General features: G+C 38.1%; 1 protein-coding gene across 1 annotated transcript in view; it reads left to right on the top strand.

Annotated features, from left to right (window-relative positions):
- CPS1 (carbamoyl-phosphate synthase 1) overlaps positions 1–17796 on the top strand; it is a gene marked incomplete at its 3' end in the record, with an annotated part of 173698 nt that overhangs the window by 71852 nt on the left and 84050 nt on the right. Inside the window, exons 20-21 of the mRNA XM_083354439.1 lie at positions 12430–12606; positions 15135–15253. Of these exons, the coding sequence (XP_083210565.1) occupies positions 12430–12606; positions 15135–15253 (296 nt within the window). The remainder of the gene's footprint in view (positions 1–12429; positions 12607–15134; positions 15254–17796) is intronic.

Genomic DNA, 17796 nt, shown 5'->3' on the forward strand with positions numbered 1-17796 from the left:
ATATAATTTCTCCCCCTGCCATTGCAACTCTTGCTTTAGAAGAATGCATAGCCCACCAGAGGGTCTCCCTTTGTTCTTTGCTTTTGGGGCTGGGGAGACCCATCCCTGAAAGCCTGGCAGTTGTACTTGTTCATCCACTTCAGTTAGCCAGGTTTCTTGAAAGGCTATTACGTCAAATCTAGAGAGGAAGCTCATTAGTCCACTATCAACCATCCCTTTCCAGCAAGCTACATTCTAGGTCATCAACTGTATGGGGTTCACGGAGGCAAGGTGGTCTGGCTTGGTTGATTGGCTAGATGGTAAAAATGCCAGATGTCAACTTGACATTGGAGCAGGGTCAATATCATCTATGCTTCCCATATAAACACAGTTGTTGTGAGGTTCGATATTTCTCCTTGTGGGTTGCAGAACTTGTTGTTGCTCCTCTATATCTCGATTGCCAGTGTGCCTCTGCTCTTGCTCCAAGAATGACTTTTTTTCCAATGGGCAGGTACTTCCGGCTTAAGTCTATAAATGTAGATTTATGTCCATTTTTGGAGGGGCGTAGCTGAGGATTCATCTTATGAAAAGATGTTGTGGGAACTTCTAAATCAAATGAGGATGGAAGCTGGATTATATCCTTAGTGTTTGTCAGTTTAGGGGGCACTGTGTGATGAAGCCCTTTGTCTTTCAGTTGTTTCTCAGAGGCTGGGTCAGTCAGTGCAGTTACCTCATTGTCAGCCTGTGTGACAGCACCTTTTTTTACTATTGAGGTAAAGGCAGATTGTTGATTAAATATATTGTCACAAGAGTGTGTGATTAGTGGAGCCGAATTAAATAGAGGCTTTGCTGTAGATTGAGTTGTTGTCAGTGCCTCTTTTAGGTCATCCAATCTTTGAATGATATTAACTTGCTCAGGTTCCGGCAATGCACTGAATAGGTCAATCAGCATTTCCTCTGGCACATCCTCAGCAGTTCCTGCAGCTGTGGGTAACACAGTTTGTATATTGCTCCTTTGCCTTCTCAGGGTCAGTTCAGTTGCAGCACCCTCAGGCTTAGTAGTGTGAGGGCTGTTGCAGCCTGGATTTAAAGTGACGGTTCCCTCTTGGTGATGCTGTTTCAGGAGTGGGCACGCTTCGATTGAGCAAAAGACCCTTTTTGGAAATATTGAAAAGGAGCTCAGAAAGGGCTTCATTCTGAAGAGCATGGAGGGAATTGTGGGCTGCTTGAACAATAGGAGAATTCTCATACATTGCGTTCTTGCTGGCAGCCACTCTGCATGTAGTAGATCTATCAGAGTGAATTCACAGCAAAGGAGCTGGCTCAGGGACAGCCTAATAGCTTCTCTATTACTCCAAATGGGACGCAGTGGCTCAGTGGGTTAGGACACTGAGCTTGTCGATCAGAAGGTCGGCAGTTTGGCGGGTCGAATCCCGAGTGCCGCGTAGCAGAGTGAGCGCCTGTTACTTGTCCCAGCTTCTGCCAACCTAGCAGTTCGAAAGCACGTAAAAAATGCAAGTAGAAAAATAGGGACCACTACGGTGGGAAGGTAACAGCATTCCGTGCGCCTTTGGCGTCTAGTCATGCCGGCCACATGACCATGGAGACGTCCTCGGACAAGCGCTGGCTCTTCGGCTTTGAAACGGAGATGAGCACCGGCCCCTAGAGTCGGAAACGACTAGCACACATGTGCGGGGGAACCTTTACCTTTACCTTTATATTTCTCCAATGCCCTCTATTTACTCTCTCGTCAAAAATTTGCAAAGTAACCTGGTTAGTTTGCAGACTGTAGTTATATTGGCCATCTCTTAGGCCTTTGCCTGATTGTTTTCTCTATGGGTGTTCAAATTTTTGGAAGGAAGACAAGGTCCTTCTCTACTTTCATTTTCTGAATTAGTCATCCCATGTCTATCCATGGTTGTCTTCCCAAGTCCTTCTACAGTACTTGGGTGGCTCCTAACAAACTTTGCAAAAGAGTCTTTGAGGCAGTCGACCTTACTTATGACATTTGACAAAAGATCATATATTGAGTTTACAGTTTGAGCTGTAAGCAAACATTGTCTAGAGAGGAAGTCTGTCACATTTTCCCCCTTTAAATTTGCTACATCTCCCTCCTGTGCAAAAAAGGCTGTTGCCGGGTTCCAAGGAGGGGAGCCATTCTCCGAGAGGGAGGAGGACAACTCCACACGCTGTCTGCTCTCCAGTTCGGTTTGTAAGTCCCATTCCAATGAGTCACATAAATTAAATTTATCTGATCAGGTGCCTGCGAATGAGTTACTTACTGGAACAGACTGTCTGTTTGCAATATAATCTTCCATTTTCTGCTGCTTAAATGGCTTGGATAAACTCTCTGCTGCAGAGTGCTGTCTCTTCCTCCTTTTCCCCATTTATGTTTGTTAAAACAGGTTTAAAAATGTTTAAAACTAGGTTTAAAAAGGTTAGAATGGGTTAAAATGGCTTTAAAAGGTTTAAAAAGGTTAAAATAAATTAAAAGGCGTAGGTTAAAAATACAATATTAAAAGAGATTAAAATAAAAATGAAGTAAAATAAAATAAAGCTTTTACTTTTGGAGGAGCTCTTTACAGCCTTTGCTGCCTATCCACCATCTTGGCTCCTCCCCCCCCCCCACTTTAAATAATTATAGCTTTCTCCTTCCAGAATCTTCCACATCAATTTTGTGACACAACAAGGACACTTCTGACCTGATTTCTCTCACAAAATTATCAGGGTTCCTAGGAATAGAGAATTACTTTCAAAGTCAAAGTTTGTGATGTAGAAAGTACGGAAGAAAAACATTAGAATGCCACCCATTATAATTTTATAGTGCTCTCAAGGACAACTTGAGGAAAGCTGACTTAAGCTTTGTATGGAAAAAATTCTCTTTATTAGTTGTGCCAGAAATAGTGGAAGGATGTCATCGCTCTTTGTGCAAATATCTCTAAAATTGCAGTTTCTCATATTCACTGGTAAAATGGAGCAGTTAAAGCCTATTTGTTTGTTGAAGCTCATGATAGGAAAAGCTGGTTAATGAACAGTCAAGCAGTTTAGTCTGAGGACTAAATTATCACTGACTGTTTCATACATGATACAGAGCATGGTCCTTCGTTGTATATATATCCATTGCCTTTTTCTTCCTCCCAGAGTGGGTGCCTTTGCTGGCTAGTTGTCATAAGTTATCTATTTGCTTTTAAGAGCTAGAAATGACACTATCTACTTTTGCAGTTATTTTTCTGTTAATTTTGGAATGAATTATTTTAAATAGTTCTTACTATGAATGTTGTGGTTGACTATTCATTTTATGACAAATTAATGCAGTGAATCATTTTGAGATAAGAAAGGTGACATGAAAGTATAAAGATAAATAGGGGCTCATGCATATGGTAATTTTTATTTAATAGCGGTCCATCAAAGACATGAATATTTAACAATGAGGACAACAGAGTTCCTTGTTGCTTCCATAGATGAGTAATAGGTTCATGAAATAACTTAGAATATAGTTGATCTTTTGATAAATGTTTGAATTTTGTGTTATTTGAACTATTTCCAAACTGTTGGGAATTTGAGCATTCCTTAGAAATGCCTCTAAATTTCTGGCTTCTGGTTTGCATGCACGGTGCTTGCGGATGTGCAGGAAGAGCTCTCTCCCTGCCGTCTGATCCTTCTTACTTGGAGGACCCTGAAAAGGGTCGAAAGTCCCCATGGAGGGGCGACCACCGCAAGGAGGCCCTTCCTGTGATCGTGGAAGGGTGGCAGCCCTCGCAGCTCCTTTTGGCCTGAAGAAGAGATCAGCCATCAAGTTGGTCGATCGTTAAGCCTTTCCCTGCCAAAAGCCCAAAGCACCATCTAGCACAATGAAGCAATCTGGAGGACCTGGATGAGACCTTACCTTTTTTATTCCCCTAACTACCTACCTGTGGGACTTTTTAAAAAAATCTCCTCCCACTATTTTGAAAGACCGGTGACTGAATACTTGGGGAATAAATTTTAAAGACTTAAAAGAAATCAAATGGCAAAGAAATTAAGCAATCTTATTTGTACTCACTAAAAAGCTTCTATTTTTGTGGGGACCTACCACCCTATTACCTGTTTAAACTGTGAATTAAGGAAAAAAATAGACTAATTGAACAAAAGCTTTCTATTAATCTGGAAAAAGTCTTTACATTTTATTCTATATGCTATTGTTGACATCTTGTGGTGAAACTTGGTACAGCATGTAAACTTTCTTTTATTGTGAGAGTTGACTGAATAACAGAGCTGTCCTTGACATTACTTTTAAAGATAAGATAAGAATTTGGAACACCTGGCACTGAAAACAATCTTTAGGAATACTGGAGGTGGACAATCATTGATTCTTATTAAGATAGCCTCCATGAAAGACTCATCTATAAAAAACAATGAAATGGATGAATATATCCCACCACTTAATTATAAACTGATTCTTGATACACTTTTGGCAATGACTGAGCAAATTAAAGCCAAATTGCAAGATAAGTCTGACAGCCTAAAGCTACCAGTTCAAACTTTGACTTTAAATGATGAATTGACAATCCAAAAACAAACAGAAGAAGTGGAAGCTAATACTAAGATAGGAGACTTTAAAGAACAACAAACACAACTTACAGAGAACATTGAAGCCCAAACCTTGATCTTACCTTCATCCTGGGTTTATTTGGACATTCCACCTCTCGCTATGGGGGGCGAATTATTACCCCCCGTAGATAGGGCTCGCAACTTGGGAGTCCTCCTAGATTCACGGCTCACCCTGGAAGACCACATAGGAGCTGTGACTAGGGGGGCTTTCGCCCAGGTTCGCCTGGTGCGCCAGTTGCGGCCCTATCTAAGCCGGGATGATCTATGCACGGTCACTCATGCGCTCGTGACCTCTCGACTAGACTACTGCAATGCTCTCTACATGGGGCTGCCCTTGAGGACCACCCGGAAGCTCCAACTGGTACAGAATGCAGCCGCGAGAGTTGTGTTGGGAGTCTCCCGATACTCCCACGTTACACCTCTGCTCCGCGAGCTGCATTGGTTACCGGTTGCCTTCCGGGTGAGATTCAAGGTACTAGTAATGGTATTCAAAGCCCTACATGGCAGGGGCCCAGAGTACCTGAGGGAACACCTGCTGCCGGCATCAACTTCCCTCCGCCCTGTGCGTTCCCACAGAGAGGGCCTCCTCAGGGTGCCACTGGTCAGAGAATGTCGAATGGTGGCCCCCAGGGAGAGGGCCTTCTCTGTGGGCGCCCTGGAGCTATGGAATCAGCTACCGGTTGAGCTCCGGATGGTGCCCGACCTTCGCTCCTTTCACCACGAGCTAAAAACATACTTTTTTGAACAAGCTGGCCTGGCCTGATGAAGGGATTGGGGGGGGTTGTTATGGTTATTTTATTGAGTTTTAAAGATGTATTTTAGTATGTGGGCATTTATTTAATCTTGTTTTAACTTTTGTAATTTGTATTTTTATTCTTGCCCTGTTCACCGCCCTGAGTCCTTCGGGAGAAGGGCGGTATAGAAATAGTATTAAATAAAATAAATTAATAAATTAACTATAAAACCTACAACTCAAAAAACAACAGTACCTGAAGAAAGCAACATTAAGAGGGAAGATATTAACGGCCTTCAAATACAGTACATTGAGGACCCAGCCAATCAATTGATAACCATAACATTAGCTACTACTTTTAACCTAAGCCAGATGGAATTGGAAGAAGAAAAAGATCAGACTGAACTAATGACAATTATATTACACCAAACATTGAAAATTGAGCTATTAAAGCAACTCTTCAATGACTACAAAGGGGACACTTTCTTTGCAAAACTGACATTTGGATGGTTTCCCTGGATTCAAACAATGTGTGTAGGAAGAAAGGGAGACACATCTGAGAATCTAAAGGCACCAATATGAAAGCCTGATTGTCACAAAAAGAAGGTGAGATTTAAAAAATTAGATTTGTCTCTTTCTTGGGATTTGTAAGAATAGAGCTTAATAATTTTTTTTTAATGGGCTAAGGTGAATTCTTAAAAAATATAAACTGATTTTATATTTAGGTTTTAGATTGTTAAGGGAAAACAAAATTAAGCTATTAGAACATAACTGAACTATATTATAGAATTTGGAATGATATAAATAAAAGACTATATTTTAATAATTGATGAACTATTAAGATGACATATAGAATATATTTGTTGTAATGATATAGATATAAATTAACTTTATATTTAACCTTTAGGTATTTAAGGGAAAGGAAAGTGGGCTATTAGAATTGATTTATATTATATAATTTGGAAGGATATAACAAAAGATATTTTCTAATAATTGATGAATTATTTAGACAATAAATAGAATTTACTTGTAAAAATAAGAATGCATTGAAATGAATAATGTACGGTAAGTTCTGTAGATAGGATAAATACTTTTTACTGAAATAGGGAAATGTGGGTTACCCGAAAATTAAGTTTTTGCTTTCTTTCTTTCCTTTTCTTTATATATCATAGGCTATTCCAGGATATTCTATTGCAATTAGGTAAAAATTAAAAACAGGATATGAATATGTATAAGTGAAAATATATTGAAAATTCTTCTAATTGATTATGTCACAATTAGAAATGTATTAATTCAATTAATTTGATTATGTCAAAACCAAGGGAATCGGAGAGGGAATAATTTATTATTTGCAATTGTTTACTTTTGTACCCAACCAGTGTATTGCTTCACAAATATCTGAATGTAATTTTTTAAAAAATTAATAAAACTTGTACAAAAAAAGGAAAAAAAAAGAAATTCCTCTAAATTTCTGTACTTTTTTTTAAAATAAAAGTATAATTGCACATCACTGCACTTCATTCTTGAAGCAAGCAATGGCTTTGACTCTTTCTCTTCTTTTTTTAAATTGCCTGTTACTGCCTTTATTTTTCAGTGAGAACATTATCATTCAGTCTATATTTCTATAGCCAAAAATTATGACAAGAAAAATACATTTTATTTTTCAGACTTCCAAAAACTGTTAGGGAGATGTACCCTCCTTACAGGGAATAATCATTGAATCTCTTTTCTGAATTTTGTAAAAATGGGAAGAATAATTCTGAAAAAGATTGTCACGGACACTTGTTTAGGATTAGATTTTGCCCATTTTCAGCCAAAGACCAAGTGTTTATTCTGAACATACTTGCTCTTAACAAAACAGGTAAGGTTCTTTGCTGCCCCTACTATTCCTTCTACTTCCACATCCATCCATAGGCATCTGTTCCTAACCATGATGACATTAAAAAGAGTATTGTGGATCACAACACAATGCAACATTATGACATGTTTCATCCCTTGCTCCCTGCCTCCATAGACATTGATGTATCTATTTTAGAATTATTAAAATGTGCAAACAAAAAACTTAGACTAAACCTTATCATGCTATTGGAGCTGTAGCTTGGTTATTGTTTATTAAGTTATGATAGTCATAAAAATCTTTAGTTAATTTCCTTCACTATTAGGAAGCATTTGAGAGGACAACTTTCTATTTGTTGGCAAGGTATGGTGATTTTAGCAAACCCATGTATGGTATGAAATATGCTTAATATTTTCTCTTTTTATATACAGTAGTTGCCATGTCTCGAATGGTGTAGGGTCTTGTTCTTGGATTAGAGGAACTTCAGTGTCCTTTCCAACTCTGTTATTCTGATTTCTTAAGACCTATGCAGAAGGAATACTTTGAATATTAATAACTAAACTGAATATCAAAATTCAACATTTTCACTTCTCAGCATTGTTTTTACTTCCACTTCTATTTTTCTTCTAATAAAACATTATATTAAAGATAGTAGAAAGAACATGGCATTTAAAATTGTAATTTAGGACTCTCTAGAGTAATATTGACACATTCATCTGTAGGTTTCAAGAAGAATGGAATGTGACATAATGGGTAAATCATGCAGTTGATTAACTAATTATTCAACAGTTTTGCAAAATATAATAATGACACATTTGCTTGTAGTCAGACTTTTTCTTAATGGTTTTAAGACTTATTCTTTAGCTGTGCTATTTTGACATTCAAGGCTTTCTTAGAGCATTAAGTATTTTTTTAAAAAAAATCTTCTTTCCCTTTTACCTTCATAGAAAAAAGTAAATTTTTTCACAACTCCGTTATGGAAGACCTTATTCAGCCTAATAATATAATATCTGAACGTATATCTTACAAAACAGTGTATGAAAAACTTGTTAATAATGTATAAAGGGTGCTTTGCCTCATTGAAACAGCCCTTTGATGTAAAATGTAGCGTTTCCAATTGCCAGAGCACAATTGGGTTGCTTTAATCTGTAATAGGGGCTACTGTGACCCTGAATACAATCCATATTACCACACTGAAGCAGGTGATCCAGGCAGATAAATCTCACCTCCAAACATTGCTGCGCTGAGGCAGAAGAACCAATGGCTTTCAGGAGCCAAGATGCTTAATTGAGGCAGACAGTCAGCAGTCATTAGTCAGCAGTCATACAGTATTCAATCTTTCTTTTACTTTGAGTTTAATTCAGTTCACAGTTTATAAAATACTATTTCAAGCAAAAATGTAAAAACAGTGTCCACTGAATTCATCAAGCTTGCTCCATAGCTCAGGTTGCCAATCCTGGAGGACAAAATTCTGACACCCATTTATATCAGGTGCAGAACCTGGGAGAAACATTTATTTCCAAATAAGTTTTTCCCCCATTTTGGCAGCTTTTTAAATAAACCCTCATAGAAAGTGATTTTCTTTAAAGTCAATATATCTAGGAAGTTTGACTCTCCTGGTTTCAGAGCTAGAGATTGTTTTTTCTTATTGTATTACCAAATTCTATTATAGTATATGGAAATATGACTGCAATTTTGCTTCCATATCTGTGACATTTTGTTGTATCTATAGTTCAGATTTCTTCTAATCTGGGTCATAGGTCCATTCTTCTTTGGAAAAAGGTGAAGGCCGAAGCAATAAGTGAAGTTCTATTGTGGATTAATTTCACATTTATAATCAGCAGGCTATTAGCTACACAATTAACAATACTTTCCTATCTTTTCCTGACTCTGAAAAAGTGATGTAATTTTCTTTTGGAAATTTCAGAACTAAAACATTTTCAGACTCTGAAGTGTTGTCATTCAGTTCTATGCTAGATCAAGTAAAACCCAGTCTATTCATGAAATATTATCATTGAAAAAATGTGTAGCGTAATTACTTTCTTCCAGCATTGTCTGTCTTTGGCTTTTCTTGTGACTAGATGGAAGATAGGAACGGAGGACAATATATTTAAATTTTAATAACCCTAGTATTGCTTCTACTTGGAGTGATAATATTGGTGGCAGTACTTTCTGACATAATTCACACATTGACTTCCAAACTATGGTTTTTAGCTAGTTTTATTCATGAATCCATGGCTTATTCAACAAAGTTTGTTTAAAAAATTCTAGTGTGATGCAGGAACCCAGCCACTATGTGAAGTCAGCTGCTATGTGACATGGCTGTGTGGAAGTTACTGTGCATTATTAATGCGACTATTGTGTGTGGGGGCTGCTGTTAACTAGGCTGTTGAGCACAGGACAAGGATTACAGTATGAATCAATTGCCCATTGCGTGACTCATTTAATTTAATTTAATTTAATAATTTGATTTCTATACCGCCCTTCTCCCGAAGGACTCAGGGCGGTGAACAGGGCAATACACAATAAAAATCGAATACAAAAATTAAAAAGCCATTAAACATCATGCCCATAAAATCAATACATATTAAAGTTAAAACGAGTTTTAAAAACCCAACCCCATCCCGTCAGACCAGGCCAGCTTGTTCAAAAAAGAATGTTTTGAGATCACGCCGGAAGGAGCGAAGGTCGGGGGCCATCCAGGGCTCAACCGGTAAGCGGTTCCAAAGGTCTGGTGCACCCACAGAGAACGCTCTCCCCCTGGGGGTCACCAATAGGCATTCTTTGATCGGTGGCACCCTGAGGAGGCACTCTCTGTGGGAGCGCACTGGACAGAGGGAAGTTGACGCTGGCCGCAGGTGTTGCCGTAGGTAATCCGGACCCATGCCATGAAGGGCTTTGTAAGTCATAACTAACACCTTGAACCTCACCCGGAGAGCAACCGGTAGCCAATGCAGCTCGCGGAGCAAAGGTGTAACATGGGAGTATCGGGAAACTCCCAAGACAACTCGCGCGGCTGCATTCTGCACCAGTTGGAGTCTCCGGGTGGACCTCAAGGGCAGCCCCATGTAGAGAGCATTACAGTAGTCTAGACGAGAGGTCACGAGCGCATGAGTGACTATGCGCAAGGCATCCCGGTCTAGATAGGGCCGCAACTGGCGCACCAGGCGAACCTGGGCAAAGGCCCCCCTAGTCACAGCTCCAATATGCTCTTCCAAAGAGAGCTGTGAGTCTAGAAGGACCCCCAAGTTGCAGGCCCTATCTACGGGGGGTAATAGCTCATCCCCCATGGCCAATGATGGAATAATCGGAATTTCCCGGGATGCCGGCACGAACAGCCACTCAGTCTTGTCAGGGTTGAGTCAAAGCCTGTTCCTCCCCATCCAGACCCGGACCGCCTCCAGGCAACGGGACATCACGTCGAGGGCATTGCTGGGGTGGTTTGGGGTCGAAATAAAAAGCTGGGTATCATCAGCATATTGGTGATACCCAACTCCAAAACCACGAATGATCTCACCCAGCGGCTTCATATAGATGTTGAACAGGAGAGGCGAGAGAACCGATCCCTGAGGGACTCCACAAATGAGAGGTCTCAAGGTCGATCTCTGCCCCCCTGCCAACACCGACTGCGAACGTCCCAGAAGGTAAGAGGAGAACCACTGGAGAACTGTGCCTCCCACTCCTAACCCTCTGAGACATCGCAGCAGGATACCATGGTCGATGGTATCAAAAGCCGCTGAGAGGTCTAAAAGGACTAGGACAGAGGAGCAACCTCTGTCCCGAGCCCGCCAGAGATCATTCACCAGCGTGACCAATGCCGTCTCCGTGCTGTACTCGGGCCTGAAACCCGATTGGTACAGGTCTAGGTAATTTACCTGGATGGGGGAATTTTGAGTTTTATGAAAACCCTAATCCAGGTCTTTAATCCAGGTGTAAACACCATAGAAATCTGTCAGATTTTGGTTAACTCTCTCCAGCCCATTGTGTTGTGCACAGTATTTACCAAAAGGTTAAAAGTTTCTTCCTTGTTCTGAGAAAGGGGAGAACCAAAGACCTAAGAGAAGTGGTATCTTCGCCTCTGCTTCCTTTCTAATATTTGCCTTGTGCATTATCAGGGGAAATTAATAAACAAAACAAAACAGAAAGCAGTGAGATCAGTCTGCCATGGTGCCAACCCTAATTATGGCACTGCAATGTTTAATTTTATTATGTTAATTTTGGTTTCATTTTTTTAAAATAAAAAAATATAAGCCTCCTTTGCAACTTAGAAGATGTAAAAATGATTCATGCTTATCTGTCAGTCATCCTGGATCAACTAAGCAATGTACCTTTCCCTTCCCTCCCTATTTTTAAAAATAGGGCTGAATTTTATCAGAAAAACTGAGGAAAAAAATATTAACAATTTCCTTCTCAACAAATGTAAGAAACTGAACTTAGTTTACTCTGTCAGGCTTTCTATAGTTTCATCATAGGAATTGAAAAAGCATTTCCTCATTAGCGTTTATGATAGACTGATTTATTTCAATATTAAAAGGTATATTTTATTGTTGTAGTGTTGGTACTAATATGATGATGATGATGATAATGATGATGGTTTGGATCTTGGATACAGCCAAGAAATGAAGCGGGATAGAGGAGGGAGCAAAGTTGTGTTTGTTTTCTATCTGAAAGCATTCAAAAGCTCTTCCTGAGCTGGCTTTTGCTCCCCTCCTCTTTGGAGGGAAATTGTGTACACTAGTGAAATGCTTGAATGTAATCTTGGTTTGAATTCTCCAGTAAATTAATTGGGGTGGTGGGTGGTTAGCAGAGCATGTTTGAATAAATACAACCAAACTTATTAACAGAAATTAGAGGTTAAGCCTTCAGGTCCAAAAAGATGAGCAAAGTTTACTAAGAATAAAGTTTCACGAGAAAGCCTGCATCAAATTTATTCATGGAGGGGGAGGGGAGGGAAAGATGGAAAAAAGGAAAAAAAGAAACTCTGTTCTTGTAGGGAAAAAAAACTCCTGAAAGTCTTTCCCTTAGGACAAGGAAAGCAGACATTGTATGCTATTTCCATTCCTACTATCCAAGGTGGTTTTAAGTGCAGCGTCAAAGCTGTTAAACTCTGTCTCCAAAAGTTTGTATTCTTGTTTCTTCATTGCATGAGTTTTTGCCTAGAAGTCACTCTGCCTCATGCTGCATCTCCTAATTTATTCTTAAGGTGGCAACTTGATTTTTTTTTCTTGAGAAATCTGAAACTGAAGTGTACATTCTGTGCATCACAGTGTAAACATTTCCTTTATTCCAGGTTATGGCTATTGGACGCACCTTTGAAGAGAGCTTCCAGAAGGCTTTAAGAATGTGCCACCCATCCATTGATGGCTTCACATCATGCTTGCCAATGAATAAAGATTGGCCTGCTGAGGTGGATCTCAGAAGCGAACTATCTGACGCCTCCAGTACACGAATGTATGCAGTGGCCAAGGTACTGTGAGAAGCAGTTGAATTTTCATCTTGCCTCTAGCTAAAGATGAAGCATTATTTTCCAGCTAGCAGCAAGATAAAAGATCAGCACTTTCCATGTTTTTTCTTAAACAAAGGTAATGGAATATTCATTTAGAACATTTTCAATGTGGCAGAATTCTTGTTTTAATGGAGCAAACTATTCTGCCAAACAAGACTTTTGTTGAAATTATCTTATGGTATCAAAGTCTCCAGCAAGTTTTTTTTCTTATGATCAAGAAGACCATAGGTAGTCTGGGTGGCAGCCTTTACATTAAATCCTTAATAATTAAGAAGCAGGAAGATCAAGCCTGTTGTTAATTTTCTTTCTCTGAAATAGACTACTTTTCCAATTCCCCTAAGCCATTATGCAGTCTGTTTATAGCATTAGCCTAAGAAGACTAGACACTGATTCTTCCAGAATATGGAATTATTCAAATATGTATTATATTCTTTTCTGTTTTGATATTTCAGCTTTCTTTACTTGTTAAAATTCATCTAGACGGCTGGAACTTGCTGGTCAGAAATCTTTAACAATTGTTATGACACTTAAAGAATGAATTATTTATTCCTGTTGGTGCAGTGCCACATTAAGTCTGTTTGCTAGACTTGTCAAAAATCTTTTAACTCTCACTTTTCTCAAAATCCAACATTTGGAGATGGAGAAGGAATTTTGACTCTGTGCTTTGAAAAAATGTAGTTAAAAACTTTGTACTGTGATATTACTTTCCTATTTTTAAAAAGATGTAAAATAGATATAGGGCTAAATAATTGCAGAGTCACATCCAAATTACATGATTCATTACTACATGTTATGTATTTGATGATGCTGATTGTTTGTTAAGCTGCCAACAATAATGCTGTAGGACTTAGATGTTAATTAGACTTCTGGTGTATACAACTTCAGGATTGATGTAGAGATTTATATGAATGGATGCTCAAATCCTTGCACATAGAAAACTAGTGTGCTATGAAGAAAATTAGCTGGTACTTATTATTTAGTGGGCATATAGACTGAATAATTAAGTCATATTTCTGTATAGGTTTTAATAGGCAACTGTGCCTCAGCTGGCCAAGGTCCTTTTTTCCTGGAAAACATTATTTACATATTTGTTGGTATCTTAAAATGTAATTCAAAAATGTATAAGTAAGCAACTTTGTAGAATTTAAGTAGCTGCTGTTATTTCCTTTGTTTTTTTTTTAATTCGGCTAAAGATACATGGCTGCATATATTTTCTCAGTTGAAAGGAACCAGTTGCTTCACTGGACATACAAGACTTCATGAGAAAGAAGAGACTGATGTCAATAGGTTGTTTACATGCTTGAATGCTGTAGTGCCTATCATCACATTTGCTTCTCTCAAGGAATACTTCCTACCTTGATAAATATGCCAACATATTGAATCATCATCACAGAATCATGCCATATGACTGCATCTGGGCCATAATCAGATCTGTTGGCTCCCAGTGTTGCTAAAACACATCTTTTTAGTTTCCAGAAGTTGCACTTCATATAGGAAACAGTGAGCAAGCTGTCCAACAAAGTTGGTCTTTTCCAATTGATCTTTTCAGAAGGAACCACTGGGCTCCCTAGAACTTAATTTGAAAGCTATAGGCAGTGTGTATTTGAAGATCAGTTTCATGGAAGGAATCTAATTCTAATAAGATCTAAACTACTTTCAACTGAATTTTCATGCCCATTCCATTGAGATGGGGAATTTTCCCTTGTAAGGTTATGTAAGGTTGACAATAAAAAAACAAAAAACATTTTGTTCCAAAAAGAATATGCAGTCTTTGAACCTATTTGACTAATCTTGTGTATACCTCCTTACATGATTCCAGCTAAAGCTTAAAAATAATAATATAATATTATTAAGTGAAAGTATGCCAGACTGCAATTATAGTATATAGGTCAGCTTGTATAAATTTAAAACTTTGAAATGAGTTTTTGAATAGAAATGAAACTTTTGAACACAATTTATAACATCTGTAATTAGAATAAAGAGTATACAATTTTAAAGGAAAATGGAGGGAATATTAAGCAAGAAGGGCTTTTTACAGAAAAAATAAAATAAAATCAGAATTAAACTAGTTAAATTAATAAATGATGTGGATCACAGTTAAAAAGCAGTCAATATTTATAAACTATTGGTGAAAGTTAGATTAAGAAAGAGCTAGATTTCAGAATAGATTCAAGATAGAAATAACTACTATTTTAACTTATTGTTATAGTTTTTGGGCATCTTGTTTAATCTCTTTTAACTTTTGTATTCTTGTTTTTTAACATGTATTGCCCTGTTCACCGCCCTGAGTCCTTCGGGACAAGGGCGGTATACAAATAAAATTATTATTATTATTATTATTATTATTATTATTATTATTATTATTATTATTATTATTATTATTATTATTATTATTATTATTATTATTAAATATTTTCATTCAATGCAGTGTTCAGGAATAAGTCAGTTAATTCATGAAACCATGACTAATCCACTTCCCTTTCTGGTAGGCCTTGAATGAAAACTTCCCTATCGATGATATCCATAGACTTACAGACATTGATAAATGGTTCATCTTTAAAATGCGTAATATTGTGAACATGGAGAACAACTTAAAAGCTTTTGATAGGTGAGTCTATTAAACTTCCTTTTAAAGACAGCCAGGTATGTTATGTTGTATTATTCTAATGTCAGATAATTGTTTCTATGAAAGTGCTGGTAAGAAAAAAATTCTGCATACTGTATCCTTGCCTTCCCCCTTTTTAAATAGTTAACTGGTGTACTAAGGGTGGTCATGTGAATGCAACCATAAACACATGGCTGTTGCTGAGTGGACTGGTTGACTTGCTGCTCCAGTCTCGCCTCCTATTTGGATTACCCCACTGCCTTCTCTACACACTATTTTGAATTTCATTCTTGATTTAGTCTCCATCCTGATGCTATTCCATATTTATGTTTCTAATAATGCTTATCTTTTTTAAAGTGAGTATGAATGAATATCAGTATGTCAGGCATTTATCAAGGTGTATGCTCCAGTTAGGGTCCACTGTTGACCCATAGCATCCTGTCTTTTACGTCCCTTGACTTCTTCTTTAGATGTTGTGTCAAATTGAGTCCAAAAGGGCAGGATAAGTGAGAGGGCAGCTTTGGCACTGCCAAAAAGATAAATTCATTATTCAAGAGAGATTCATGAAGTGTATTGTATTTGAGCTCTCCAGAATTTCAAGTCTTAGTTATAGTTATAATTCAATCTGTCTTTTATTTTATTGGTGCGTTCAGGTCTGCCTTTATTTCTGCTGACTGCTTAGACAAATCCATGCAGTTTTCTTGGCAGCATTTTCAGAAGTGGCTTGCCATTACTGTCTTCATAGGATTATGAGTCACCCAGCTGTTTCTAGCCTTTTGCCTTTGAGCACTATACCAAACTGGCTCTCCTATGTATTTGTTTACTATGCAATATTTTATAGAAGATTATTAAGCAAAAATTGTTTTTAAAAACAGTTGAATACTTTTCCAAAATATAACATCACCAGTTGACATGTAGCATGGTGGTAAAAGTGCTGGAACCATGTTCTAGTCCACCATCAGTATGGAAATTCTAGTCACTCCTTGCCTCACTTGAGTCTGGAGAAGATTTAAAATTTAGGTAAGAATATGTGACCTATTTCATGTACCTTCATTCCCAACCATTAAGGTCCTAATTTTTGAATCATATCTCAAAACCGGGTGTGCTAAAGAAGTAAGACAAAAGGCTTGATGAAGGCTTGAAAACTGATAGCATAAATTGACTTCACATAACATTCAACTAGTCATTTGCATTTTAGCTTATTGTGTTGACAAACCCAGACCATAATGTTAATGATTCAGTGTGGTATGGTAATCCAGACAGTTGGATTAGCCTAGTAAATATTGGTTCATGAGCCATTGGTGAACAGAGAGAAGGTGTGGCAAATGAGAGAGGAGCAGCGAATGTAAAGGATCTATTGTGGCCAGGGCAGAGGATAGGAAGCAGGGAGGAGAGGTAAGTGTCAGAGAAGGCAAAAAAATAAATAAAATCTCTTCCTTTCCATGCTAACCTGAGAGTAGTTGCAGCTTTGCCAAGAGGCCTGAGAAATGAAGCTTTGCTTTGACCAGTAGGAGTTGTAGGTTTGTAGAAAGGATTTCATGAGTTTGATATTCGTCCGAGCCCAGGAAAACATCTATGGTTACAGGGGAGTTCTGATCTTTCTAGCAGCCAGAGCAGACATAGCCATGGAAACAGGAGTCATATAGGAGGAATTAATTCTACAGTGGGCCTGCAGATAAGTGACAACCTTCAAGTTCTTCCTCCGTGTGATACGGAAAATTCTGTTCTGCTTTGTGATGGAAAACATCAGTATAGAGGTCTGACATGGACACAAGTGTCTGTAGATCTTGTGGTTTTTATCAAAATCATGAAAGCAGGATCATATCATCTCTTTTTTCCCTTCATATTCACGATGGCGTGATGGCCGATTTTTATCATCCTGCCCATCCTGTGGATATACTCAAGTAAATAACTACTCTAATCTAGACCAGAGAAGCTGTCTAGATGAGCCTCTAGTCTGACACCTTAATCATCTTGTCAAACCTTCTCTTTTGGGGCAGCTACAATTGAAGATGTAGTTAGATAGAAAATAGTATTTTAGTTCTTGTACATGAATGCATAAAATGCAATACAGCGGAGAGTGGCAAATCAAAGATTAAGACTGTCAGTCAGTGTTCTGCTCTGCTATTGTGGTCCATCTTCCCTTCCCATTTTCTTACTTGTATTTTATGAGGTCTACAGAGGGTCTTTATTGAATTGCTGCCTGCATATTTAGGGCATTTTTCTTAACCTGGAGATGCCAATAAATTTTGACAGCCAGAAGAGGGCACCAGAAACTCACAATGTAGCAAATAAATAAATACATTCCACTGTCAGGAAGAAACTTGGCAGAAGGTTTGAAATATTGTTATGAAAAAAGGCTTTTCATCTAATCTTTGTTCTGCTCCTTTGACAATCTGTAAATTTTTAATTGAGTAGTTTTCATTTTACTCAGAAAGTCAGCTGGAGCTTTAGCTAAGCTTAAGCAACTATGGAAGAATAGTTTGATAGATAATTTACCATGCACACATATCTCAGGTAATTTCCCCTTTAACTTCCATGTTTTG

The sequence above is a fragment of the Vipera ursinii genome, assembly GCF_947247035.1.
Source record: "Vipera ursinii genome assembly, chromosome: 1".
Taxonomy (NCBI): Eukaryota; Metazoa; Chordata; class Lepidosauria; order Squamata; family Viperidae; genus Vipera; species Vipera ursinii.